At 38.8% G+C, this 26622-nt stretch overlaps 1 protein-coding gene across 1 annotated transcript in view; it reads left to right on the top strand.

Annotated features, from left to right (window-relative positions):
* The window catches only part of ST8SIA1 (ST8 alpha-N-acetyl-neuraminide alpha-2,8-sialyltransferase 1), a 132003-nt gene that overhangs the window by 44987 nt on the left and 60394 nt on the right, over positions 1-26622 (top strand). Inside the window, exons 3-4 of the mRNA XM_030479544.1 lie at positions 20830-20939; positions 25826-25918. Coding sequence (XP_030335404.1) covers positions 20830-20939; positions 25826-25918 — 203 coding nt within the window. The remainder of the gene's footprint in view (positions 1-20829; positions 20940-25825; positions 25919-26622) is intronic.

The raw sequence follows: 26622 nt of genomic DNA, 5'->3' as shown, positions 1-26622 counted from the left end.
ATCAGGATACCTGGATAGCCCCTGTGTTTTGGGATTTTCAAATTGAATATCTGGTTACTTGAGATATGTACTTGAGGATAAACCATTTGAGAGATGAGGAAGTTGTAGAAAAAACCTATGTAGTGATAATTAGCAATGGTGGTTTCTCTTTATCTGGTCCCGCTGGCCTCTTGTAAGGCTGAATACTTTTCTGAAACCTGCTGTTTTGTGAAGCCTACAAAACTAACAACTTTTCAAGTGAACTTCAGAAACTTGCTTTTTGTGATTTCAAAGGGTCTTCTTTCATTGGAGATGAAAAATGTAGTGGCAAAGTTAGAAAGTGTTCGGGGTGGTTCTACTTCAATGTAAATTAGATTCTTCCTGTTAGCTTCATTGCTAGCATTTTGATCCTGCAAAGAAGATACCTGTAGAACTCCTCATCCCCAGTAGTTAGGTATATAAGAGATAATCCCTGGTTTTATTTTTTTTTTTTATATATACAAGCTTTCTCCCCTTCTTTCCGTTTCCAAGTACTCTGAAGTTTGATGTACCACTTACCTCCATCCAGTGTTACTCTTGTTGACCGTGTAAACTTAATTTTCACACTGATTTACTTTGTAAAATGCATATTAGTAACTACGTCCCTGTTGTCTTCTTTTCGATCACCTACTTGTGAGTACTGCTGAGTCTGCAGTTTATAGAACTTTGCACTTTTACTCTCTTTGCCACTTTTAGTTGAGGGTAATATTTGTCTAGGGTAAGGCCAGCTTGACCTGGCATGGGCCCTGAGTCATGGGTGTTACTGACTTAGGTTTGGTGGTTCCAGTGAAGTGCTGAGGGGAGCTGGGGTGAAGGGGATTTAGTGTAACAGGCTCTCCATGAGTGTAGCTCTATCAAGTCATTTAACTCATACATATTTACAGAAATGTGAGCTTGTAAAAATGGCACCTTTTTATTCAACAGCCCCCCCCCCTTCTTTCATATCCCCAAGGTTTATCTTCCCACTGACAAAAACAGGTTTTTATTCCTGTCATTCCTTCAGAGTGCATTCAACTACACAAAAGCATTGCAGATAGTATGTTGTTGCTTTGCTCCTAACTAGCCTTGCCAGCTTAATAGGGTTTTTATCATACGTTTGTCAAGTGCTAAAGTTTTACATGACTCTGTTACCCTTGCTTCTCTGTGGAACTGACAGTGTACAAGGCAGATCAAAGTCAAATCTGATTTAAGAGACCTAATAGAGGTCTTGATTTCAGAAATTGCATATATTCATAATAGGCACTTTCTCTTTACGTCTGCAAGAGCAAAACTCTAGCTTGTCTGTTGAGACAGAATCTTTCCGTGCCAAAGCTGAAATGTGAGCTGGTGTCTGACAGAAAGGGGGGGGGAAAAGGTAAAACCAGAGTAAATATATCTTTTGTCTGATAGCAGTAGAGATTTTGATAATACAGAAGTAAGGTGAACTAGTATGTACACTATACTAGAGATGTATTTGTGGATAATCCTATTACAGGTAAGAGGGTGAGAGTAAATATTTTTCAAAACTCAGTCATTCCAGTATACTTATGTGTCGGTTATTGTTGAAAGCATCTGCTATCTACAGCATCCCTTTGGATCAGTGTCCTCCTTTCTGATACAGATGACCTTTGTTGTCTTTCCTGCTACATGGCACAAGCAAAGTTACGCCAGACACAAGAGCTGTGCCTTAGGTTTGGCTCTTCAGAGGCAGCCTACTTCATTACTTCTTAAAATCTAAGTAACTCAGCCAGTTATTCTCCTGGGTTCCAGCCCAAGCATCCTGTACTGAGCCATTACTGACAGCTCCCCAGTTTGCCACTTCAGTTCTTTATCGTGCTTTCTTCACCATGTTTTTGTCTGTGGCTTTTAGGTTTCCCATGGGTAGTCTCCAGCCCTCCTCACCTGCAGCTGTTATTCTTCAGTTTTTCTTGGCGTATCTTTCTAGTTGGTCTTTTAATCACAGTTAGGGGGTCAATTGACTCCCCCATTAATGCTTTCTGGGCTGCTGTCATGTTGCATGGAGTTCATGCAGCTTAATAATAGACTCTTGAGACAGACAGTTGTTGCAGCGATAAAGATGAGGATCATGAATCTCATTTTGCATCTGTTTCACAGCAATGTAACTCCTCTGGCCTCTCTGTTTTATCCTGCTGTGGGGATTTGAATCTTGCATAAAGATGAGACAAGCCCCTTCCACGTAAGTGCTACTCCATTAGTCCTATACTGGGGTAGTTCACACACCTGAAGTGAAATTCAAAGTGTTCTAGAAACAAATTACAGGTTTTCATCAGCAATTTTTCAACTGTAAAATGCTTTGCTGATGAGTGGTGTCGGGTGGGAATTGCAGTTGCTTTGCTGTTGCCTGTTCCTTTGTTGTTTAGATGCCTTTGCTTCTCCTGAGTAATACTGTGTAATAATTTTCTCCTGTTATTCTGATAGCTTTGTTGTGGCTTTGAAGGTATAAGAATGCAGATAAACCAAACTTTGTAAGGAGAGGTAATACTTTTTTATTTAAAGCAGCTTATGCTTAGATCTTATAAGGCACTTTTTCTTTGCAGATACCACAATACAGGTTTTACTGCTCTCTGTTTTATGGATGAGGAAACAAGCAATTACAAGGTGATGAGGTGATTAGCAGAACCTAGAGCAGAACTCCAGTTTGACGAACATAGGTGAATATATGATGCAGGTTATATGGTTGGTTTGCCATGTCCAGAGGAAACACTGCACAATTCTTAAAGGTTTTAAATGTTTGTATGAGGTTTTGGTACATTCTTTATTTGCTTGATCTAAGCCACTGAGCTTCCAGTCTTTTCCAGTAAAACTCCATGGTGAAAGAGGATTACAGAAGGTTCATTGGCCTGAAAAGGTCTTTTATTTCCCCCCCCCCCCCCCCTTTCAGATTGGTGGATTTTAAGCACATATCCAATGCTTGATGCACTAACTTCTGAAATGCAACTGGCTAGTTGCTAAATTTCATCACGTAATGTGAAGTCAAAACAGGCAGGGTACTTCCTAATTACAGGTAATATAAGCCGAAATAATGATTCTGCAGAAGGACTATGCATGCAGTCAGGAGTTTTGATTAGTTGGGGTTTACCTAACTTCAGCTGAGTTTTGCTTTTCTTTAATCCTCCACAATTAGAATCTTGTTGCTCATACTTACTTTCTGAATTTTCCTGCAGTGGGAAGTTCTTGTTTACGGCATTGCACTCTTTTTCTAATGATGTTTTTCTTGCATGTCTGAACATGCAGTATCCCCTCTCGTTAGCTGTCTCCCCAACCCATTATTTAAGAGTATAGGCACCTTATCAATTACTTTCTTTGCTCTCTTTGTTTCTATGTAATTTTTTTTTTTTAATCTTTTTAGATCACAGAAACACCCTGATTCCATTCTCAATTAACATGTTGTGATGACATTTGTCTGTGGCATTTTAAAGTGAATTAGATGTTATTTTAATGTTACAGATTTTTTTGGAAACCATATCAAATTATTTTGTTAAATATCACATTGGCAGGCCAGTTATGGCTTATTTTTTAAACTCTTAAACTTTTTAATCTTAAAACTTGAGTAAATACAAAAAATCTAAGATGTGTGGCATTCCTAATTTGGCAGCAATCCAAATCAGTCACTTAGGAACCCTTTTACCTAGCTGTAAATTGAAAAAGTTTCTCCCATCTTCTGGCAAATAGGTCAACATTCCATTTACTGTTGTACTTTCAAGGAAGCTAAATACAGTATAACTTGCAAAAGTATGACAGGTATGTGTGTGGCTTTGATGAGTAGCCTTTCTGCCAGAATTCATGGATGTTCTCTTTCAAAAAGCATTTTCTCTGAAATTATGCTTTCAGGATCTTTTTCATTTCACTGACGTACACCTAGCTATCATTTACTGACAGTGCACTCCAAATTTGTGTCAGGAGGAATAAATTTAAAACCCATGGTTTTGTACTTTAAAATTTGTCATTTGATTGCCATATCTTTATGTTTTGCTTTCAACAGATTTCTAGCTACTTAGTCAAAAAAGAAAAAAGCTGTCTCTGCAAAAATGATGAGCTCAGTAAAAAAGATTTTTTTTACTTTGGTGGTGTGTTAAGAGCAATTTACACTGTGCATTGATATCCTTCCTACTCCTTTGGGACTTGTCAGGAATCATTTGTGATAGTTTCATTTGAATGGGGAAGAGGAACTTTAATTTGAGGGAAGGAACAGAAAAGAAATCAGTTACATTAGAGGCTGTATTGCAGCCTATAGGCTCTTTGGGGTTTGGAATCCCCATTACCTGTGCTTGGAGTGCCATGGAAAGGCTGCTTGCAGATCAAATCCCAAGCACAGGTATGATGATGATTATTATTCTATCGGGCACACTTGCTTAACATCTTTCCTCAGATATTTTGATACCTGCAGATGCAAAGTGCTCTGTGTCATTATCTCCAGTGCAGGAGGCTTAAAAGGCAGCAGGAACCCTTATGACCCGACCCAACCTGAAGCTGTAGGGTTGCATCTGGTGATTTCACAGTCATGGTGCTTCAACTGCAGCATGTTAGTGCTACAAGGCTGAAGTTACCAGGCTACAGCACAGTTACTGCTTCTGGATACAAAGGATTCCTTATGCTGGAGCATTTACCATACTCCACTAATGAGTTCCATTAACTCATTGTTGATCCAAAATAGATCTTATTTCTACCATCCCCAGAAGTATAAATGTGGAAATAGAATTGCTGACTTTGCCTGTCAAACTGCAATACCAAAATACATCACTATAGCTTAAAATACTGATTTTCAGAAAATTTGCTACCTAGGTCTACAATGCAGATGACATAAAATATATTACCCTACCAAATCATTGAAATGCATGAACAATCAAAACAGAGATTAAATACAACACACATCCTGATTGCAATCAGAATACTGACAAATGCTAGCCATTATCCTAAATTTAAAATTCACTGTAGAAAATACAGATTTTTATGGAGAAAACATTTTAATTTCTATCCCATGGCTGATTGGGCTGTTAATTGAAAGATTGAGCTTTACTTTTGTGTTTTAGGTTCTTTAAAGCACTGCTCTGTCTGTGCAAGCAGATATAAATTACATCAGTGTTTAGAGACAATGAAAGTCGGGGTCTCTTGGGTGTCCAGTCAGCTGTGCAGGATATTAACTCATCTTCTGGGTCAACAGTAAGAATTTGCACTTCTGTTATGTTTATTGCAAAATCATTGTGATATTATTTTCATTCATTTATAGAGCTTGTTGTTTTAACTTGATTGATTGTAATTTTCCCTATTTAATGCTTATTCCCAGCCATTGCAGCCTGCAGTTGCATTTTTGTCATTATGCTAGGTATATGCATGTGATATATATGAATATAAGATTACATCATTCAGCTCTTTGGAAGTAACTGACAATATTGTACCTACCAATGAAATCTCTGTGGAAAACTCGCTGTGTTACAGGTTAATATTTCTCCACATATACTTGTGCTTCTGGTTAGAATAACAGGATTTTTTTATCCGACTAAGGTGCGAGCTTTTGCATTAGAGGTCTGTCCTTCATACCAACCAGATCTACAGGCCTCAGCTAAAACAGTTCTGCCTGTCTGCCTGCCTGTCTTCCTTTTGGAATGCTTTCTTGTGCGTGACAGCAGAGAGAAAGGGAGAGATGCTGCCTGAAATCTTGCATCTTGCTATGCGATTGGATACTTGGATACTTGGAAAGAGTATCTTCTCACCCTTTGCAGACCTGATATAGAAACTCCATGGAGCTGTTCCCTAGGTCCCTCAGTGGGAAGAGGCAGAGAGGTGTTTGTGGAGAAGTTAACTGTACCGCAAGATAGTGGATGTGACTGTGTGTGATATTTGTGAGAGTTTTTTGGGAGCCAAGGCTGCAGCCCTGGGTGAAATGTCATTTCATCGGGTTTTTCTGGGCACGAGAATGTGGCGGGAGTCACTGCAGCTTCTCTCTCTAACAACTTGTGTGCTTGTCAGGCAGTGTACTTGGGATAAAAAGTCCTAAACCAGGAGAGACTAACTTATATATTGATGGCACCGTAGTGGGGTAATGCGATGCAGGGGATGAGTCTCATTCATAACATCTGAAGCCTGAGAGGTCTGAGGAAGTTTCATCTCAACCCCTGGATGACCTGACAGAGTACAGCTCTTATGCTGAGGCACGTGGGTTTTGTTCTGTGAGATCTCTGGGAATGCAGCAAGCTTGTAGCTCTGTGTGGAGTCCCGCTACGTATCAATTACTGCAAGTTCAATGGAGGTGTAGCATTTCTTTGATGTGGTGAATTTGGATGTCTGAATTTTAAGGAGTGGGAGAAGTGATTTAAACAAAATACTGTAGCCTGTGACCTACTGCTTTGTCAAACTCAATGTGAAAGACTTGCCCATTTTGAATTCCGATGTAGACTCATTGCTAATTTATCTTTAGCATGGTGGTGTAAAACAACCTCCTCTTCACTTCACTGCAGTATTTGGAGTGCAGTATCTGCCAGTCAATTCCTATCTCCAACTATCCTCTTCTGGCTTAAAACTCGTTGAAAATTTTAACTGCTTAAATGGAAGCTTTGCAACTGGACTTTGTTGTGAACAAAAAATGCAGGCCACTAATTCATTAATATCCATAAGCTTTTCAGCTGAATCTTGATTTAATTTATAAAATTTGTAATTTATTTGCAAATTTCACAGGTTTCCAAGATTTGCGTACAAAACTTCAATGAATCTCAGTAATTTTGGTAAGGTTTCACTTTGGGATTTAACTCTGAAATGAAACAATGTGAGTTTGAAGGGAAGGAAAGGAAGGTATTATATGTATGAACTTCTATACAGTAAGACTGATCCCTATTATCAGACTCTTGAGGCAGTTTTATGTAGTGCTATTATTCTGCTAGACATCCAAGGGGCTGAGGGAGTACCAATCTTGTGCGGGACCTTTATTTCCACGTTGCCTTTTTTGTCATCAAAACCCACGGGTCTTTCACTCCAGCTCAAGAAGGAGCATTACCTTTCCTAGATTTTTACTATCCTCCCAACTAGACGCCTCGGATTTGATAAACTTATTATGGACATCCAGGCTATCTCTACACTAGCCTTTAACAAAGATGACAGCCCAACTGATCATATTTTACACCAAACAAGTGGTGTAAATCCTGGGGACAAACACAGTTTATAACAGAGGTGAAGTTTGGTGGTATTAGCAATGTTTTTTCCAGGACATAGCACATTCCAGGGCATTCTCTTCATCTCCTCTTTTGCTTGCTTTTAGCCTCCTGCCTTCAAAACTAGTGCAATTTGTCTTTGGTAAAGCCGCTCCTCAGAAAGTACTCTGCTCAGTGTGACAGTATGAGACAGGTCAGAAATATGGCCTCCAGCTCTGGTTTATGGACTGGATTATGACCATGACACTATCCCATATGTGGTTGCAGGATGCTAGTGCCACCACGTACGCAGTATGTTGCTGTGCCCAGATGGTCTTCTGTGTTGGCTTGTTGTGTTTTGGCAAATAGCTTCCTTCTTCAGATGGGCGTGCAAAGGACTCCCAGTGCAGTTAAGCCAGCCATGGCTTTTGACTATGTATCTTGGAGATGCACCGGACAGATAAGCTTTATTATGGGTGTTTTACATAACTTAACCTGTGTTGGTGGTAGAAACAATGAAGGTGAATACCCGAACATGCCATGACTTGCTAAAGCAATGGAGAAGCTGAGTAAAAGAGATGAGAAAATGTAGGCTATAGCAATCCAAGACAGAGTTGCATTCGTTGCTGGTGAAAAGGGTATGTTGAAGGGCATGAAAATGTAATTAGGAGTAGAAGAGGGGGGGAAAAAGAATCTATTTAATCTACTTGTCCTCTGCATATTCTGAAGTCATTGCACTTACTGACTGGAAAAAAAAAAAGCACAGTATTGTTGTTACAGTGGAATGGTCTAATAGTCTTTTGTTTCTGGGTATCATGAATGGCATTGTCAGGAGACCAGCACAAAAATGGAAGACCTAAGAGGTCCACTTGTGCAGAATCTTTTTCAGTGATGGTAAAATACAAAAAGGGAAAAGAACCTAATCTGACTTTCTTGGGTCATATTTTGAGAGATAATGAGAGATTATATCCTGAGGGGAAAAAGCATCTCTCTCTCTCTTTTTTTTTTCTTTTTTTTCTTTCTTTTTTTTTTTTTTTTTTTTGTGGTGTATGTGTGACAATTTTTAGCTGGATACAATTGTGAAGAAATATAATGTAAACATTCACAATGTCATTTTAAGTCTGCCCTTTAGAGGCTATTCAGACATGAGTGGAGAGCAACAACACTTGAATCTCTCTTTAACTGACTGAGAGAGCTCTAAAAATAGAGATACTGTGGGAAGATGAAACTAGAGGACACAGTTACGTGTCTGATCAAAAGCCAACCACAAGCCCGTGTTGTCTATTTCCATGAGATTCCTAATGTGAATAAAGAAAGCTAAAGGAAAAATTAGAAGATAAAGTTTGGGGAGTATCAAAATCAGACAAGTCAGTTTTCAAAGAGTAGAAGATCACGGTGTTTATTCTAAGACTTCTTTGTAAAAGGATGAAAACTAAAGCAGTACAATGAGTATAAGAGGCAGAGTGGGGTGGTTTTCTTAGCCAGAGAAAGAAGTCTGGGAAGAAGATGTTTATGTCTGTCATGTTTGAATGTTAGTGTTATGTGCTAGCAAGTACTGAGATTGGGTTCAGCATGAGACTAATTAATGACCTGTCATCCCAGTTGGAGACCTTCTCCACTGATAAACTCCAAGTCCTTTGTTCTTTTACCACTCTCCTCTTCCAAGACACAAGGCCCAGATGTTTACTGTTAGGAAACTTTTCTTCCCAGGCTAGTGTTTGAAAGGGGCTGAAGCAGGCCCCAAAACTAAGAGGAGGGAAAACCCTCTAGACCTCGAGTAGCTTGCTGGTCTGTAGCGCTCAGCAGTAATCAATCCAGTGCATTCTTATTATGTTAATAGCTTCCTGCAGAGTGAGTCATCTTGACATTCATTAGGTTGCCCTGGATTTGCTTGTGCTTTGGGAATACCTTTTAGTGAAAAATAAAGTTAGTTTTAGTTTAATGGAAAGATGAAAAACTATTTGTCAGGTCTAACAATAACTTAAAAAATAAATAAAAAAAAACAAGAATATGATGTCTTCGTAGCTACTCTGATTTCTGCAGTGTTTTGTTCAGCTGGCAGAAGAGAGTTGCAGTTCATTAAAACTTTTGACATTGTCTTCTCCAAATTGCAACCTTAAACAGAGGGTAACACAGTATTTTTATTTTTTTTTTTTTTTTTTTTAACCTCTTCTCTCAGTGAATGTAATTATGCCTCTAAGAGTTTGGAGTTTGTTTTGTTTTGTGGTGGGGTTTTGGGTTTTTTTGTGGGTGGGTTTGTTTTTTTTCCCCCCCGACAAATGGAATGGAAAGTAGAACATGAATGACATGAGCAAGATGTGCCAAAAATGGGCTGTCAAGAATACACGGGCTGTATTTGGTCAGGATAATCAAGATGTGAAAAAAGTATTAAAAGCTGTCTCAGCTATGCAGTTCGTTATTACTATGAAAACCAAATCCAAAAGGTAGCTCTTCCCATTATGTAGACTGGAATAGTTTTGACGAGTACTTGGACCATCCCTGCAGACTGACAGCCGCCAGCGGTGGGGTCGGGGGATGGGACCGGATGGGACAGACTGTCGGCACTGACAGACCAACGTGCGGAGCGGCGGCGACACGGAGCTCGCCAGGGTGCTGACCCCAGGTGCTTCGCTGCAGGGGATGGTCAGCGAAACAACCCAGCAAGTGACAGTTAAAGACTTAATTAACTGATGCAGAGACACTGAAGCAAGTAAAAACCAGCATATATTGACCAATTTTTAAACTGGAGTAGAAGGTTGGACTAGGTTACCTGAATTATATGATGCTAAAACCGAGGGAAGCACCAAGTCAGTAGAAAAAGGCATGCCTTTGTGTGAAATTAATTTTATTCTGTATTGCCTTTCAGCAGACTTGCAGTTGCCTCAGTGTGCTCAATTTAACTTGAATTCTAATTTTCAGGCTCTGATGTGAAAACTACACTTCTGAGACCTCAATCTTAGTTTGGGTTTGGCCCCTGAAGCTAACCCCGCTCTGTTTTGCTGTGCTCTCATCAGAAGAGCTAGCCCCAAACAGACTTTTGTGTAGGCTTGCAACAAATGACACTTTGTGTTTGCTTTCTGGGGAACCTACACCCTTATGTAATGAAATGACAGTTTTCCCCATTTTAATCTTATATTACTAAGTGGTTTATTATTGATACAGAAATTGTTGTTTATTCAAATCAGGTTATGATAAGTTATTCAAACAAAGTCATGAATTACTCCATGCCTGTAGGTGAAAATATGTTTTAAAGAGTTTTGTTTTCATTACTGGAAAAAATAGTTTATGGAAATTTCACTGATTCTGTAATCGTAACAGCTTTTTCCCTCTGCCTCCCTGGACTTCTAACCTTCTGTTTTCATAACCTTTGGACATGACATTGCATGTCACTGCACTTTCATCTAATTTCTACCTTTTGTGGTAAACATTCCTTGTTAAACAATTTGGTAGTCACTCATTATGTGTAAATCCAGTTATGCTGCTAACCACTTTCTTTAGTTTTCAGCAAGGTCTTTTAACCTTGGCTCTACATTTTTGCAGAAAGACTGCCCTAAAGAAAGATAGTGCTCAAAATGAAGACTTATACCCTTGTTTCATGTGCAATCCTTAAAATTCTTTGTGTTGTTTTCCTTGCCTATGATTATTTGCTTTCCAGCTCTTATGGGTCAACTTTTCTTGTGGTGTTAGTTACATGAGCCAACTCACATGCCATCAAGGTTTGTGGATGAAGGATAGGCTAAAGATGTAAGATACAGACTGATGCAGTCTCCTGACCTGACACAGATGTAATGGCTCTTTGAAGCTGGGTACATTTATTGATTCCTCAAACTGTTTCTTATTTCTTAGTGTATTTTATGTATTTGGTTTGACTGTGTGCTATGGGGAAGAAAAAAAGTCATTGCTCACTTCTCTGGATTCATGCTATTGTTTCAACCAATTCAGTAGTGCATTTAAATGAACCCACTCGCTCTGTAAGATGATAGTGCATGTTGGATTTTTTTAAATGTTTCTAGGCAGCCCAGTATCATAAGGCTTTTTCATCCAATCACTACCTGTAAACTATTCTAAACAGCTTGAAATACCAGAACCCCTAAAATATTTCCTAGGTATACTTTCTTTGCTGTGGTTCTCTTTGCTGTTTAACTACGTTTACTTAATTATAATAAGAGAAAATGATTTTATTTAACCAAAAAAGATCAGTAAATAGGTCCTCATCTGTATTGTGAAATTTGTCTTAAAGTAGTTAGGAATTTCCTCCATATCTGTAGGTAAAGCGTTCTTAAGAGGCTTAATTTTTCTTATTAATAGAGAAGGAAAAAAAAAAATGCGTCTGCAAGTATTAAACAAAGTCAGCAGTGCTTCCATGCTGCCAGAAACCAATCTCAATGTTTAAACTCTGCTCAAACTCTAATTGTAAATTTCCCAGAGAGATCAATCTTTGCTAGTTGTCTTTGATGTCTATTGAGATTCACTAGTTAAAAAGACGTCTTTGATTCATCTGAACTATTTAGGGGTAAAGCAAAGGCAAGAATGTTTTTTGATTAGTGGAGCTTTTCCTTGTAGAAGCTTATTGTTTAATATACCAGCTAAATGGAAGTATATTGCTTTTAAGACAGCGTAAAAAATAAAAGCTAGAGCTTTAAAATTTGGTATCTATCACATGATAACTAAATCCCTGTTTTGATGCCTATATAAGCTGATTGATTTCCTTTACTGCAGCTCCTTATTCATATCAGCAGGACCAGAGGGCCCTCAGGAATTCAGAGCGCCATTCCTTTGTTTGAGTGTTATTGTCCTTTATACAAGTAGAATTGGAAGCCCTGCATATTTTTTTTATGAGCTGAAACTAACCTTATTTATTACATATACTCTGTGCTACTAATAACATCTTAGAGAACTTTGTGTTTCTATAGCTGGATGAGCTTTTTAATAAATCAACCACATACATGCAGATGGATTTCCTGACACCTTCTTCTGAGTCCTCCTGCATGCTGTCTTTCCTACCCCCACCCACGTTCAATGCAGGCTGTTGTTGTCTTTTGCAAGCATTTGTATTCTGCTCATGAGATTGTAGAAACATTCATCCTGCATCAGTTCTGCAGGGTTAGGGTCACTCTTGAAATGCTTAGGAGCTATGCGTTTGATTGTGGATTGGTCCTGGCAATACCCTTGTACATATATGAAACTGCATTGAGAAATCCTTTGTAAAGCTGGGAAGATAAGTGATGAGTACTACCTCTTACTGAACAATAGTTGGTCTTGCAAAATTCCCAAGTACTTTCTTATCTTTGCTGACTCTGTGTTGTCCCACACTCTCACGAGAGAATAATTCAGCGTGAGAGTACGTTGTCTACTTATTACTACACCAGCTATAAGTAAGCAGGTACCCTTCAATTTTCCCTAGTCTGTTTGGGTTTGTTACTGTTCTTTCATCCTGAAATTGCTGAGGGAGAAAGTACATCAGATTTGGAGGACTTTTTCACTGAGCAATCATATTTGTTTTCTGTCTACATTTCTCTAACTGGAATATAATAATTATTTACTGTAACAAAAACTTCTGTGTGTAAAAGTTAAAATGTGCGCCTATGCACAGTAACTTCCTTAGCTAGGATATTGTATGCTGCAATGGAGGATCTTAGTTTAAAAGAATACACTGCATTTTGCCAGGCATGCAGAATAACTCATTAAACTCTTATAAAATAGTAACTACCCTTGTTGTTTAATAGACATGCAAGACATTAAAAAAGTTTTTTTCCTCCTGAAGTAATGATTTATGCTTACCCTTCTTTCCAGGAAATGCTTAGTCAAAACTCAAAAATGTTTTGATGCACTTTTTTTGACTTCAGCTGAGAGCATTTTGTCAATGCAGCCCTGGTGTATACAATTTGATGGGCTTAGCTTTTTCTGCTCAAACTTGGAGCAGATTAAGAAAGGAACAGGGAAAGAGTGGAGGATGGGCAAACTATTCAAAACCAGCATCTGAAAGTTCACTCTCTAAGCCCAAAAGGTAAGGGATTGCTGCTAAGCTTTCAGTGGAGTGCAATATCAAATAACCACTGGAATACCTGGTGTGTCCACATGTTTTTCTGCCATCGAGCGCCAGTGAACTGGGGGTGAATTGCTGCTTGGTGTGTAAATGCTGCACAGTGCAAGCATTTGAGTCTGAGTCAACTGCAGTCTAAGTGAGAGGGTGTTGTGTACCTACCTCCGAGGGTGCTGGCAAGGCTGAGAACCCCACACAATGGATGGTGTTTTCCTCCAAGCTTGTCATGGCATCTGGTGATGGCAGGTGGTCAGGTGAAAAGAAGAATTTGCTGAGTGTTTCTCAGCAAATGACTGTTGGCAGAATTTGATTTGACCTATGAATCAAAGTTTATCCTTCTTACCACACAGAATTGAAAAAGAAAAAAATCAAGTGAGTTATTCAAGTGTATGAGCAAGCAGTTAGGGAAGCCAACAGAGGCAGCTATTTAAAAATTCTGGTCAAGCTGTTTCTTGAGGAATTTGTGCATTTATTTTTTCATTTTGTAGAGCTTACATGAAACTGGGCTGCTCCATGGAATGGGTTGCTCCGTGGAACAACTAAATGCAGCTCAAGTCCTTCTTGAGGCTTCCTGAATGTCAAAATGTTGAAAGCTATAACATCTTTCAGAATAAGAGACGCCCTCCCCACACCCAGTAGGTTTCTTTCTTTAATTAATCATGAAGCAATATTTTGTTTTTATCATTTTTACTCCGAAATTTGGGGTCCTAGTGCATTGCAGGTCGTAAACTTTGGATCCAGAAATCTTCCAAAACTTTGCATTTTCCCACCCATTAATGTCTCTTTTGTCTTATAAGGGAGAATTCTTTTCACATTCCTAGAGCATTCATTGTTTAAAATGCTGTTTATGATACACCATCAATAATCTGTTTTCTAAAACCATCACAATCTTCAAATGTGTATGGTTTGGGTTTTTTTATATTTTATTTTTTATTTTCCTTATAATCCCCACACTGTGCTGGCTGATTCCATTGAATTAAATGCCACAGTAGCAATTTGAAATGTTCTTTTAATTCACTGCAAGTACTCACTTACAGTGACTTCATGCTGGGTGGAAAGCTATTATAGATCACACCGTTTTGAAGTTCCTAAAGTACAGCTTGAGCTTAAAGTGACTGCCAGCTAGTTAGTGGTACTCTATGGTTTTTTGTGAATATGCAGGTATGTTGCAAAGTGTTCTCTCTTTGGCGTGTGGTCGCTCTGCAGTTAACAACCCACGTATTCTTCTGAATATAAGAAGTTTTCCTGAAGCAGCAAAGTAATGTGTTCAGTCTCCTAAGTGGTCTTATGCAGTCCTGTGTCCCCATAGAAATATTTCATGAGAGATTAACCTCAAGAAAAAGTCAAACTACCTGAAGTACGTATTTGTGAGGAGCACAAAGTTTACATGAGCTTGTATGTTTAATTCCACTTCAGTCCTTGATAAAGACACTGCTGTCACGACTGAGCCATGCTTGCGTGGACCTACAGAGAAGCTTGCCCCTCCTGGACCCACTTCTCTTTTGTATGAGCAACGACCTTAAGATTTCAGTATTTGTTAGTTGGCAATGCCCCTGGGGAGTAAAGAAACTGGGGGGGGGGGGGGGGAAGGGGGCAGAAAAAATAAGGTAGCTGGAGGTCCATGGTAGGATCTCTTTCTTGTCTCCTAGAAGGATTTCATAGTCACCATCACAGTTTCTACTTGTGGTAATTTCTTTGTAATCAAATATTGGGATTTGGTAGTAGGAGTCCAGAATTTGAAAAACCATACCTGGCTTATTTATTAATATTCATAATTATAATACACAAAAAGGATAGGGTGCTACATGCCTGGGATCAGCCTGGCAGGGGCTTCATTCTAAACTGTTCCACAAAAGGACTGTAAGTATGCTTATATCCACCCCTCTGTTTTGTGACAGCAAGGTTTTTGGCTTGCTTCTTGCTTAAAATGTCACACATTTTTTCACGTATTAGTGGAATGTAGAGAATTTTGTACAAGTTACAGCTAGCACACACATTTAGCAACTCTCAATGGAACATACATTGTGGTTCTGACCGATTTTGCACATTGAAACTATAACTTTCCACAGCTTCACTAGTGTGCTTTTGTAATGCAGTTTTACAAGAACACAAAATAATTTAGGAATTATATAGAATTTAGTAAATTTGCCAGTAAAGTATCAGTGTGGTTTCTTGATATGTTCAAATTCATGCATCTTCCAGCCCACAACATTTGCTCAAGATTTATGATACAGAAAAGATTTTCTCACTTTCCAGCCCTCAAGACACTTTCATTCTCATCCATGTTTCTTCTGTTTCTATATTCAAAAGCAAGTTCTAAATTATTGTTAATATTTTAGATGCATTTCAAACTTTGTGCAGTTATTTTAATTGGTAACTATGAAAAGAAAGGCCAGGCTGAAAGTAAATAGGTTTATGATATAAAATGTCTGAAAAGTTCCTACATGTGAGACCTATTAGATAACAGTGCACCCAATTTTAAAGGAACTGCTCCTGAGAAAAGGTCCATCTTTTATTTAAAAAAAAAAATAAAATAAAAAAGTCAGTTTTCACAGAAGAAAAATGCTAACCCTCAACTTTTTTTCTTTTTTTTTTTTTTTTTTAAGTGAAAACAGGTATTTTTCTGATAAAATAACAATTACTTTTAAAGGATAGAAAGAAGAACATTATTTTTCTCCCTGTGGCGGTGTAGTGTAGGAGGTGGGCTGAAAAGCTCTCTCTTTCAGGAGGAGCAGCTCCTCCCGGCCTCTGTGGTGTTTGTTACCTTGCTGTCAAGAGTTGCTTCTTGCTCTGGCTCTTGTGCAAGGAACCACAGCCACCCTCCGCATTCCCCTATAGAAAATACTCTCTCCCCGACAGTGATGATTTTTGGAGCCAGTTGCTGTCAAGCTGTCATGTCTTGACAGCTCTGTAGGAGGAACAAAAGGCCCATCAGACCGAACATGATTTGTAAACAATGAAGAAGGAGTGTTTGCCACCCTGCCATGTCTGACAGTATAAAAAACTGAGGCCCCATTGCCTGTGGTTGACATATAAAGAGCTAGCCTTTAAAGTGTTAGCTGCATCCTGTGTAAAGGTGCAAGAAAATGCTTTATTAAGAGCAGACTTTGGCTTCTCATTAACTCTCAGGGTTTTGCTGGCTCATGAGGATTCTGCCTTCTCAAAAGGGACAGTAAAATCACAGCATTTCTTGCAAATTCAAGATGCTTATTTAAAAAAAAAAATATCTAATTTATGTTCTCAGTGTTTTCAATGTTTTTGACATCTTCAGCGTTAAATCAGGCAGAATATTGTAATTTTTCCTGTTTTCACAGTAAGAACTTGGTCGCTGATTAATGTCTTTGGCAGAGAGTGGGCAAAAATTAATGCATTAGCAATGTAACAATGAAATCAAAATGAATTAGAGTAGCATTATCTAAAATAAATTGTATTTTGTTAGTACTGTGTAATGTTCTTTTAACTGATGACAATGGTTTATTTCTGCTGAGATGAATGATGAAACTAATCAGTGAATTGCTGGATAGATGCTTTGTTAAATTAGTCCCGTATTCAATTGGGAGTCTTAACTGCTTTGTGTGCTTATTTGTCATTGAATTTGCAGGGGTATGTGCAGGTTCTTTTGTTTAGATGAATATGAACTGGAACATCTTCACTGATTATCAGTGGATTTTCATTGTTTTAAACCAGGGAAAATGAAACAATGGTGCCTTTCCATCTTTGTTTTTGTTTGGAGATGCCTTTTAAAACCCCCTTATGAAATCCTTTTTGAAATTATTTGAAACTTAATTTTTAAGGGACTTTATCCCACTTATTTCCAATATGCAAGGTGGTTTTAGTTAACAATATTTGCATATTCTGGGGTAATGATTGCTTAAAAAAGTGGGGATGAGTTGGTCTTTATTTTTACTTTTTCTCTATCACATGAGGTAAACTGCTGCTGTGCTATTTTTTTCTAGTCCACCCACAAGATTCCAGCTGTTTGTTAAAATTTTATGAATGAAGAAAATAACAAATGTGTTGACGATGAAAATAAGAGTTTCAGGAAACAAATATTAATGGAAATGCTTTTGTTACAGCTTTACAGCCCGAAATGAGCATTTGTTAGGTCACCTTTATAATTCTAAGGAGAAAAACAACTGAGCTTTTTGTGAGCATTTAGCATAGATGACAGCTGGGTCCCCACAATGTGAGAACTTATATGCTGTTAGCTATGTACTGACAGTTTGCCTAGCAAAGAGTTACACTGTGGGAGGTAAAGAAGGAAAGCATGAGGAGGTTTTTGTAAGTCCTGTGAAACATATTTTTCTGGTAATAGAAACCTAGAAGCAAACTTGGGTTTACTATATAGTATTCTCTCTAAATAGCACCATCATCTTAGAAGTCTAACACTCCTGACTGAAAATTGCCTCTCACTGAAATTACAAGGAATGCCCAAGTCTATTTTACAAAAAAGTACAACTGGTTTAATTCTGGAGGAAGTTGTAGCATTCTTCTAATCCTTCAACCCCAAGAGAATGTTCAAAAAATCTGAAGGCAGATCACCCACACTATGAAGATAGCATAGGATCACTTGGCATGGGGAAACAAATCATTATTGGAGTCTCTCTTTGATGGTTTTTTACCCTTAGAGGGATAAAATAACTCCAGGGTTTGATAATTAATTAAATATTAAATTCAACCTTAAATCCACAGTGCATACCCTGACAAGCCAACTGTAGGAACAGCTAGAGGATGCAGGGAAACATCTTCAAAGCCCAGGAGTGATGTGGAAAGCTAGTAACAAGCTAAGTAATTCTATTGCACATTAGGGCTGGAACTACCTTTAGGTTAACTATGTTGCAATTTTGTTTAAGCTTTTTGCACCTTCAGTTTTGGGCAGCCCAAAGGAAGGAATGAGATGAGTGCTTATGGCAAGTCACAGAATGAAGCCTGCAGCATTTTAGCTTTGAAGAGCCTCTAAGTGGCTTTATCTGTGCTCTGTCCCATGAGTATCCTTTGGATGGGAGAGGAAAGTGTGCCATCACACTAATATCCTGCAGCAGAGAGGGAAAAGATAAATGGCTTTTGTAGAGAGAAAAAGGAGCCATATGTTTTGTAGTTACTTATGGACAACACTTGAGTTCAAGGCTTGCATGATTTGTGTATGAGCAGGCAGTTTGTTTGGATGAAGAAGCTCAGGGCAGAGTTCATGAAATGCCCCTGCAGTCCCAGCAATAATATAGATCTGTGATTTAAATGTTTGAAGAAAAATCATGTGCAAGATAACAAATGCAGGTTTCTCCCAGGTCATTCTAAGCAATTGCTCTTCATTAAGCTCAAAGGAGCTGAAATCCCAGCAAGCAGCTGGGACACTTAATTCTTAGGCCTCTACAACCCACCCACCCCATTATGGTGCTGGAGCTAGGTCTTTTGCATAATGTCTGTGGAAAGTCTGTAAGTATGGTCTTCTGGAAAATGCACCCATTGAACATTTTAAGGTAAACTGGCGTGTAGATTCTGTCTGATGTCTGTGCCATGTTGTGAACTTTACAGGACTTTGCTGAATGAGGCCTAAGTGTGGGCTGGCTTTTCACAGAGAACTGCATTCAGCCTCATTTTCCTCCTATGTCCACAGAGCGAGATGATTTCTTTGCAGGTTAGGCAGAGGGACAACTACTGTGGTGATTTTACCTGCTCCTTCTACTTTCCTTTGGCTCCCCTAAATCACCCTGGCAGCCCTGATCTTGTTCTTTTGTTTCTTGGGCTCTCTGAAGGACAAGAGTTTCAAAGCTTCACGTCACACCATGACAGAAACAAAACTATGTATGCAAATGACAACTAATATTATCATCTTTGAACATAATAGGACATTAGCCTCCCTTGAAGGACAGCAAGTCATCTCAAGCAATCTCAAAGGCTGTTTGCAAGTCAGAGAATTTCAAAGCATTTAATAGCTCCTAAATGTTTATTTTGGGGTGTCTAAAGCCACTCAACATGTACTAAAGCCACAGAGTTTATGGGACAGAGTGTCCACAACTCTCAAAAGCAAGACTTAATGACTGCTGCCTTTGTCTGTGATTTGTCACAGTCTTGCCTTTGTATAACTAGCTGTCTTGGAAGGAGCTTTGATATATCTTGAATAAGAAAGGTACTGTTATTTATAAGATGTATCTCTTCTACATTTCCTCTGATTCCCATCCCCTCCCCCCCCATCCTTTACTGAGTGTCTGAGCTCTCATTTGGTCAGGGTCACCTCAGAGATGAGACGTCCTTTGAATCTCAAGATATGCTCCTAGTTCAATAACTGTGTAAATTAAAAACTGTTCTTGAGAAGGCAGATGCAGAACAAGAGTGCAGCTGCATACTTAGTATTGCTCTGCCATGTTGTCACTCACTGGGTTCCTAATGGTGGCTGGGCTTCAGGAAACTAAAATTTGTTTTTCTGCTTTAGCATATCTTAATCCAGAGTTAGAAAAATGTTTTAATGTTTTTCATTAGAAAGCAGGTTGTGGCTTTATGCTGGCTGAATGGAATTTACTTTGCTGAGAAAAGAAGATAAAGCAAATAAATCTAAGGAAGAAGTAAGACAGTTGAGGTAATTCCTAACAAATACAGTTTGTGCTATAATGCTGGATCTGTTTCTGGACCATGTACACTATTGCAGTGCCTGGTGAACACATGTTCAACGTCTAACATTGCGTGTTGTTCTGTACATGTAAATGAGGACAAGTGCTGCCACCATTCTACCTTTTCCTCCTGGAGACAATTGTTTTGTGGTGATGCATCCTGTTGCTGTGGCATCTGCATTCCCGGAGACCTGTGTAGTAACTTCTGTCCTTCTGTCTCTACTGCAAAGACAGGTTTTGACAGGGTTGATAATGCAAAAAATTGTGTACGAATTTTTTATTTAAGAGAATATTCACTCTTGTGTTGTAAAAAAAAATAAATAAATCCATTCTATAACTAAATCACACTGCTTGAAATTCATGTGTATTTTCACCACCTCTTTGTTTTTTATATATTGGGCTGCACTGTGTGCTGTTTAAATGACTGTCCTGACCTCACTAAAAGTGAATGACTTGGGGCTAACAGGAACATGTCCCACCCGTAATTTTGGGATCCTCTGGAATGAAGACAACTACACAGATCTGATTTATTACTGTGTTTGATGCATAGGCTAGCGTGACAATTTGACCTTGTTCTTTTATGCCCTGCTAAGCGGCTACAAGAGTTCCTTAGTTAAAATGGTCTAATTTTAATTTATCCTGTGTCAGGGCAGCTGAGTGTTTAAGGAGTTGCTGTCAAGCTCTAAATATCTTTGCCTAAGGCTTCAGAGTGGCCCATCGCAGCAACACAACCACAGAGAGAGCTCACTCTGACTGCCTGGCTTGGTCAGTATCTACATCAGGACCTTAGGCAGTTTTGGTTTTGCAGAAATATTATTATCTTCTGTATCACATCTGTTGTGTCCTCCTTTAGGGAGTGGGGATAAGACCTGTCCTACATCTACTTACCAGCTAATTTCTGTACTTTGGTTTTTCCCTAGCTCCTAATTCTCCCTTTTCTTTTCTCACTTTGAGCTCTGCCAGCTCCCTGGCTTCTCCAGGAGCAGCTGCTACAAAGATGTGTGTGTTCTCTGTAAAACTGGTCCTTGTTTTGTGTTGCTAGGCTACTCCCTTCCAGCTGCCACTGAAGAAATGCTCTGTGGTGGGAAACGGTGGGATCCTGAAAAAGAGCGGCTGCGGCAAACAAATAGATCAAGCAGATTTTGTCATGCGGTAAGACAGAAACCTGAATAACACAGTCTCCCTTTGCCCCTGTTAAGTCTTGGACTTTTCAAAACTATTCAGTTGTGATTAATCAGTTATAATTTGCTTTGTTGCCCCACCCCCTTTGCAGGATGCTTTACACAAGTGATTTGGGTCAAAGTGTGAGGAGAGGCAAAAAAGAGAGTTTTGACTGGCTTCTGTAAATGGGTGTGTAATGTGGGGGGACTATCTGCAGATGGGTGGGTTCAGGTTATGGCAGGTTTTACAGTGTCACAAAGAGGTACTGAGGAGCTGCTTTTCTCTTAATTATGCTGCATTAGGCAGGGTCTCATCCTGCACTGTGCTCTGTCCTCTGCAACTCTAAATGCCATCATATGCATTTATGATTTGCAGGGAAAGGCTTAAGATGTGAGCTAGAACAAGCTAAAATCTCCCTCTGTTTTTCTTCCCTCAAGATTGATTTCTGGATGGCTGACTGAGGAAAGGCCAAACCTTTCCTCCTTTTCTTGATGCAGAGTTTTTGGGATTCCTCACATTTCCTTTCCCTCCAGCCTTCCTAAAGTTACAAGAACCTGTCAGGAGGGATGTTGAAGCAGCTACTGCTTTTGTGATTGAATTTGGCACCTTCTATGTCTGCATTCTGTAAGGAAGAAAGACAGAAATTAGTTCCTCCCTGTTAAACATGAACAAGGGAGAAACTGAAGGAATGCTCCCAAAGAGAGGAGAAAAGGAGTTTCTTTGGGGTTTGAGATGGTTACATAATGAACACCCATTTTAGCAAGTCTCCTTGTGAGATCCTGAGGGCTTATTATAAAGCCAGACAAATTTTGTGCAAACCAAACAGTATTATTGTAATTTCTGGTTTGCAACTCAAAGACCCAAAATGCCTTCGGTGTTAAAGCAAAGGAATACAACAAACTAAAGGCAAAAGGAAACATATACTTAACGCATTTACAGAAGAAAAGATGTAAGGCATAGGGGAAGAGGCAGTGTGCTGATTGCCATTACTGCAAAACTCCTGGGGTATTCCACAGGCTAAATATAAGAAACTGCAAAGTATATACCATGGTAATATTATCTAGATGCAATGGGAAATTGGAATGCTGAAGGAGCAATCAGTTACAAAAACAATAGAAACTTCTTTGTTTTTTGGGGTTTTTTTGTGTGGTGTGTGTGTGGTTTTTTTGTTGGTTTTTTTTTTTTTTTAAAACCCATCAGTTGTTGCAGTTTGATCAGAAAAATCCTTTTCTTTCCTGGCAGGGTAAAGCATGTGTTCTGTTACACATACAGAACTTTTTTAGAATTGGAAATAAGTGATAGGGAGAATCCTGCAAAAATCCCAGTAGCTGCCTGCAGGCTGTATTTTATCAGTGATGTGCAGTCATATTTATGGAAAATGTTTCAGCTCTTTTGGGTCACACCTAATGCACTACTGGGAGAAAGTATTTTTATAGCAGATGGAAGACAGGATTTAGTTGATCTTTTCTAAAGCTGATTTTGATAATCTGAGAGAAAGAGCACAGCAGTGACTTGCATAACATCTTTCATTTAAAAAAAAGAAATTTGTGTAACATCTTGAAAATATTTCTGCAGTGCGAAATGTCAGGCCAGGTATTGCCCTTGTTCTTTTCTTCCATTCACGTGGGTTTTGATTCCGCTTAGTGTACTTCCAAAAGCTCTGTCATATGACTGCAGCCATCATCTCTGGTCTATTGTAATCACAAGGATTAATTAATGAATTTAAACTCATCTTGTTGCTGAGAATCTTCTACAAATACAGTTGTACCAACATAGAGATTAAAAGAGCAGCAGTTTTCAGGCCCTAAGGCATAGCACGCTGCATCTGCAATGAAAAAGGTGCATAGCATTTGGTCTACATGTTTAGGTAGCGTGGTTATAATAGTCTTTTCTGATATCTGGCTAGTTTTCAAGGTTGTAAGCTTTATTTCTAAGAAAAATTTATTTTTCCCCTCCCTTCATGCTAATGATTATTTTGAGAGAGAAGTGTTGGGTACTAAACTCTAAGCAGTGTTTTTGTCTGTATTTTGACAGAGGAGCCACATTTTTCTTGGCATTAGATTTTGAAGAAATATTTCTACATCTCACAATTTTCCCTTTCCTCCAACCACTTTCCATGGCTCTGCTGTGGTTTGCTTGTCTCCCAGAGAGGTGGAGAGGTGGCATTTCAGGGTTTGTAGACCAGTAAACATGGCTTTCAGCTGCCTTATGAAGTTATTGTCTTGACGTTGGCCAAGGTGCCACAAAGGAAAAAAAAAAAGAATGTTTGTGATTACATATTAAATTCATATTAGTCCCTAGTGTTTAGTATATGATAACATTCAAAAATAGTCACATAGCATCTACCAAACACACATACATCAGCCAAGTTGCCTGAACTCTGTGCATCTGCAGGGAAATAGACTTCTGGCTGGACCAAACCCAGAAGAGCCATTTCTGCCTGGTGAGGGTTGAAGGATCTGTTGCATTTTACCCTTGCAGCTGTTGCTACCTATTGAGTTGGAAGGTCTCAGATGTGAAAAAGACATGGACCACTGTGCCTCTGGATGATTCCCCCCCCCCCCCCCCACTTGAAGGCTGTGTCTAAGTCATTTGTTCTTCTGTATAGCAGACCAATATGTCTTCCGTTTAGGCTCATGTCAGAAACGCTGGCCTGAAATGCCTGGTGCTTCCTTCTTTCCTGCATGTTCACGTACTTACTCCTGAGACAAGAGACAAGAGTAAGATAATGAAAAAGAAATTTCTTAGGATAAGTCTTTTGTTTCTTGGTGTGTTCCTCACCTGCACAACACTCAGCACTCTACTGACCTGTTCAGGAAAATAATCTGAAAAGCCAAGAAGTTTCAGTCAACCAGTCAACCAGATTTCTTGCAGTTTCCTCTGGATACTCAGGCCATTTCTTAATATTTCATGCAGACAAGGTGGGAATGAGAGTTACTGATGAAAGGAATTAGATGTGTTTAAATAATGCATCCAAGACTGGCCTGTGAAAGACATTTCATTATTGAGATATTAAGATGATAAGAACCAAGATGAGAATTCTTGGTCCCTCACAGTTTTCAAATACAGTTTTCCTCACAGCTTTCAAATACGCTTCAACTAAAATTGACTTCTTACAAGCTTGCCTATGAGTTTGTGTTTATTCAAATCAGAAAGCCTTGAACTGTAATCTGCCAGAGGTCATTTATACCATCTTTCTTCTCTGAGGCATGCCACCTATATATCTTGTTTCACAAATATTTGACCTGCCATTGAAAACTGCTACTAAGAGGGTTTCTACAATCTCTCCAAATAGTATTAATTATATTAAATTAATTTGTATGCTATCCAGTGCAGGTGCAGGAAGCAACTTATTGCCATTTTATTTTATTTTATTTATTTTATTTTATTTATTTTATTTTATTTTTATTTTTTTTTATTTTAATTTTTTTTTTTTTTTGGTTTATTTTGTTTTGGTTTATGCAAACTTTTTTTTTTTTTCTGGTGTGTGTTGTTTTGTTGTGGGTTTGTTTTTGTTTTTGTGGTTTTTTTTTTTTTTTTTTTTTTTTTTTTTTTTATTTCCTGAAACCTCTTATTTTGATTCCTTTTTTCTGGCTTCTTTTTAAGTTATCCAGCTTCTCTTAAATTGTGGTAGATCAAACTAGAAGCTGTTTCCTAACTGAAATCTCAACACATTGTGCACATCTTCACAAATGTAGTCATGAGAAGAAGAAAATATTCCTGGAAATGTTAACATTTTTCTTGTTGAATGTGTTTGAATTCATCTGTGTTCCATATTAGGTGGGACTTTGTTGTCCTTCTCCTTGGCATTTCCTGATGATGTGAATTTAAGAATATGGTTTTGAGAGCTGGTGTTTGCATGCAGATACATGCAGATGTAGCATGACAGTGTTTTTTCATCAGGGAGTCTGGATGTTTTGCATTAACAAACAGAGAGTAGCAGAGAGCATTCTGTGTGCACACTGGTGCCCTCTCCCTTTGATGCTGCATAAAACCGAAACACGTGGAGGTGCAGCCAGGGCTTTGTGTAGCCTCATTTGCTGAGTATATTTCTCCTGACTAATTTTTGGAGCAGTACATAGGCTTGGATACTGTTTGAATGTACTTTCATCTTTACCTGCTGCACCTTCCTCCTTTTCCTAGGTCTTTACTACGGAGCATTTAGGACTTCATTGTCTGGAAGTTTCTCTCTACTTCTGTTGTTTTGAGTCTTGGCTCTTTGCTTTCCAAAGTAAATTTGCTCAGTCACTTTTTCTTTATTACATTATCACTCTGCCCACCAGAACAAGACTGTGAGATGCACATATTTAAATAGCCACTTAAAATTTTTCTCTGTGTTTTCTTGGTAAATTCTATATGCTGAAGATACCCCACAGTCTAATATTAAAAATGCCAGTTGCCCGTTGTTTGCAAGATGTGTAATCTTAAAATACCACAGAATGGTAATAGTCTGGAGCCTGATACTGGCAAGCAACACAGAACAGAGTGAAAACCAGAACTTTAAAATTGTTTTTGGGGGAAAAAAAAGTCTTTTCTGTAGATAATAATGGCTTCTTCCACAGCCTTTCAGCCCATCAGAAATGCCAAGTCGGTGTCTTTGCTTAGTAGTTACATAAGGTTATCTCTGCAAAAGGTTTTATTTCTGCATTTCGCAACAATCTAGTACAAAATTGACCTATTGTGCTTATAGGTGTGGAACAGTAGGGAACATCTATAGCATAGTCTCATATTTGTATAGCACTTTTATGTTTTCTGACAGCCAGCTTTTTAAAAAAAACCAAACCCGCACCTGCAAACTTGCAGATTAAAAAAGACTGAGGCTAAAGCCTGTCAATCCTGAATGCCATTTAAAATCTTGACTGTCTTTCTGTGCGCAGGTGCAACCTTCCTCCTCTATCCAGTGAATACAGCAAGGACGTTGGATTGAAAACACAGCTGGTGACTGCAAATCCCAGTATAATTCAGAAAAGGTAGAGAGCATGTTGTTCATTCTCTCGTCGGGGGAAACAAAAAGAAAAATGCTTCATTTGTGTTATGGATATCAGTGCATCAGAGTTACGTTCTTAATGATCTTCTGAACCTGGAAAAAGATCTAGAAATTATGAAAGAGGCAATGGTTTGGCATTAGGTGAAAGAATACAAGACTAAGCCCCTGATCCTTTCATTGTAAGCAGGGAAACTTAGGGAAGCTGGCTTTTACAGAGTTATTTTGCCTACCAGGCTCCCTCAGTGCTTCCAGCTACCTTGCTTTACCGTGTGCTGGGCATGTGCCAGAGGTGCTTTGGCTGTTCCGAAGCCAGGCATGTACTGATGGGTGGCTCAAACTACTCTACAGGTCAGATCAGTTGGCTGCTGCATCCCACAGTTAATGAAGATAGTAATCTGGGTTTCTCTGCTTCACCATTGATAACCTCTGGGTCCTTACTATCTTTGTATTATTTGTTTGATACTGATTTATGGGTACAGAAGTGGCTAGGACAGAACTGATCAGCAGGTTGTTATCATACAAGCCTTACTTTCTTGGGAAACTGTGACAAAATTTTGTTATTTGAGTTGATTGAAATTTTCCAAATGTCAGTAGCTGATAAGAAAAGGAAAGGGGGGTGGGGAGGGGAGTCAGTGCCATCTCTGATTTTGCCTGCTTGAGTTTTAATTGCTATGTTATTTATCACCC

Source organism: Strigops habroptila, chromosome 3, assembly GCF_004027225.2.
Source record: "Strigops habroptila isolate Jane chromosome 3, bStrHab1.2.pri, whole genome shotgun sequence".
Classification (NCBI taxonomy): Eukaryota; Metazoa; Chordata; class Aves; order Psittaciformes; family Psittacidae; genus Strigops; species Strigops habroptila.
The sequence above is the reverse complement of the archived record's forward strand: the minus strand, read 5'-3'. Positions and strand labels throughout refer to the sequence as shown.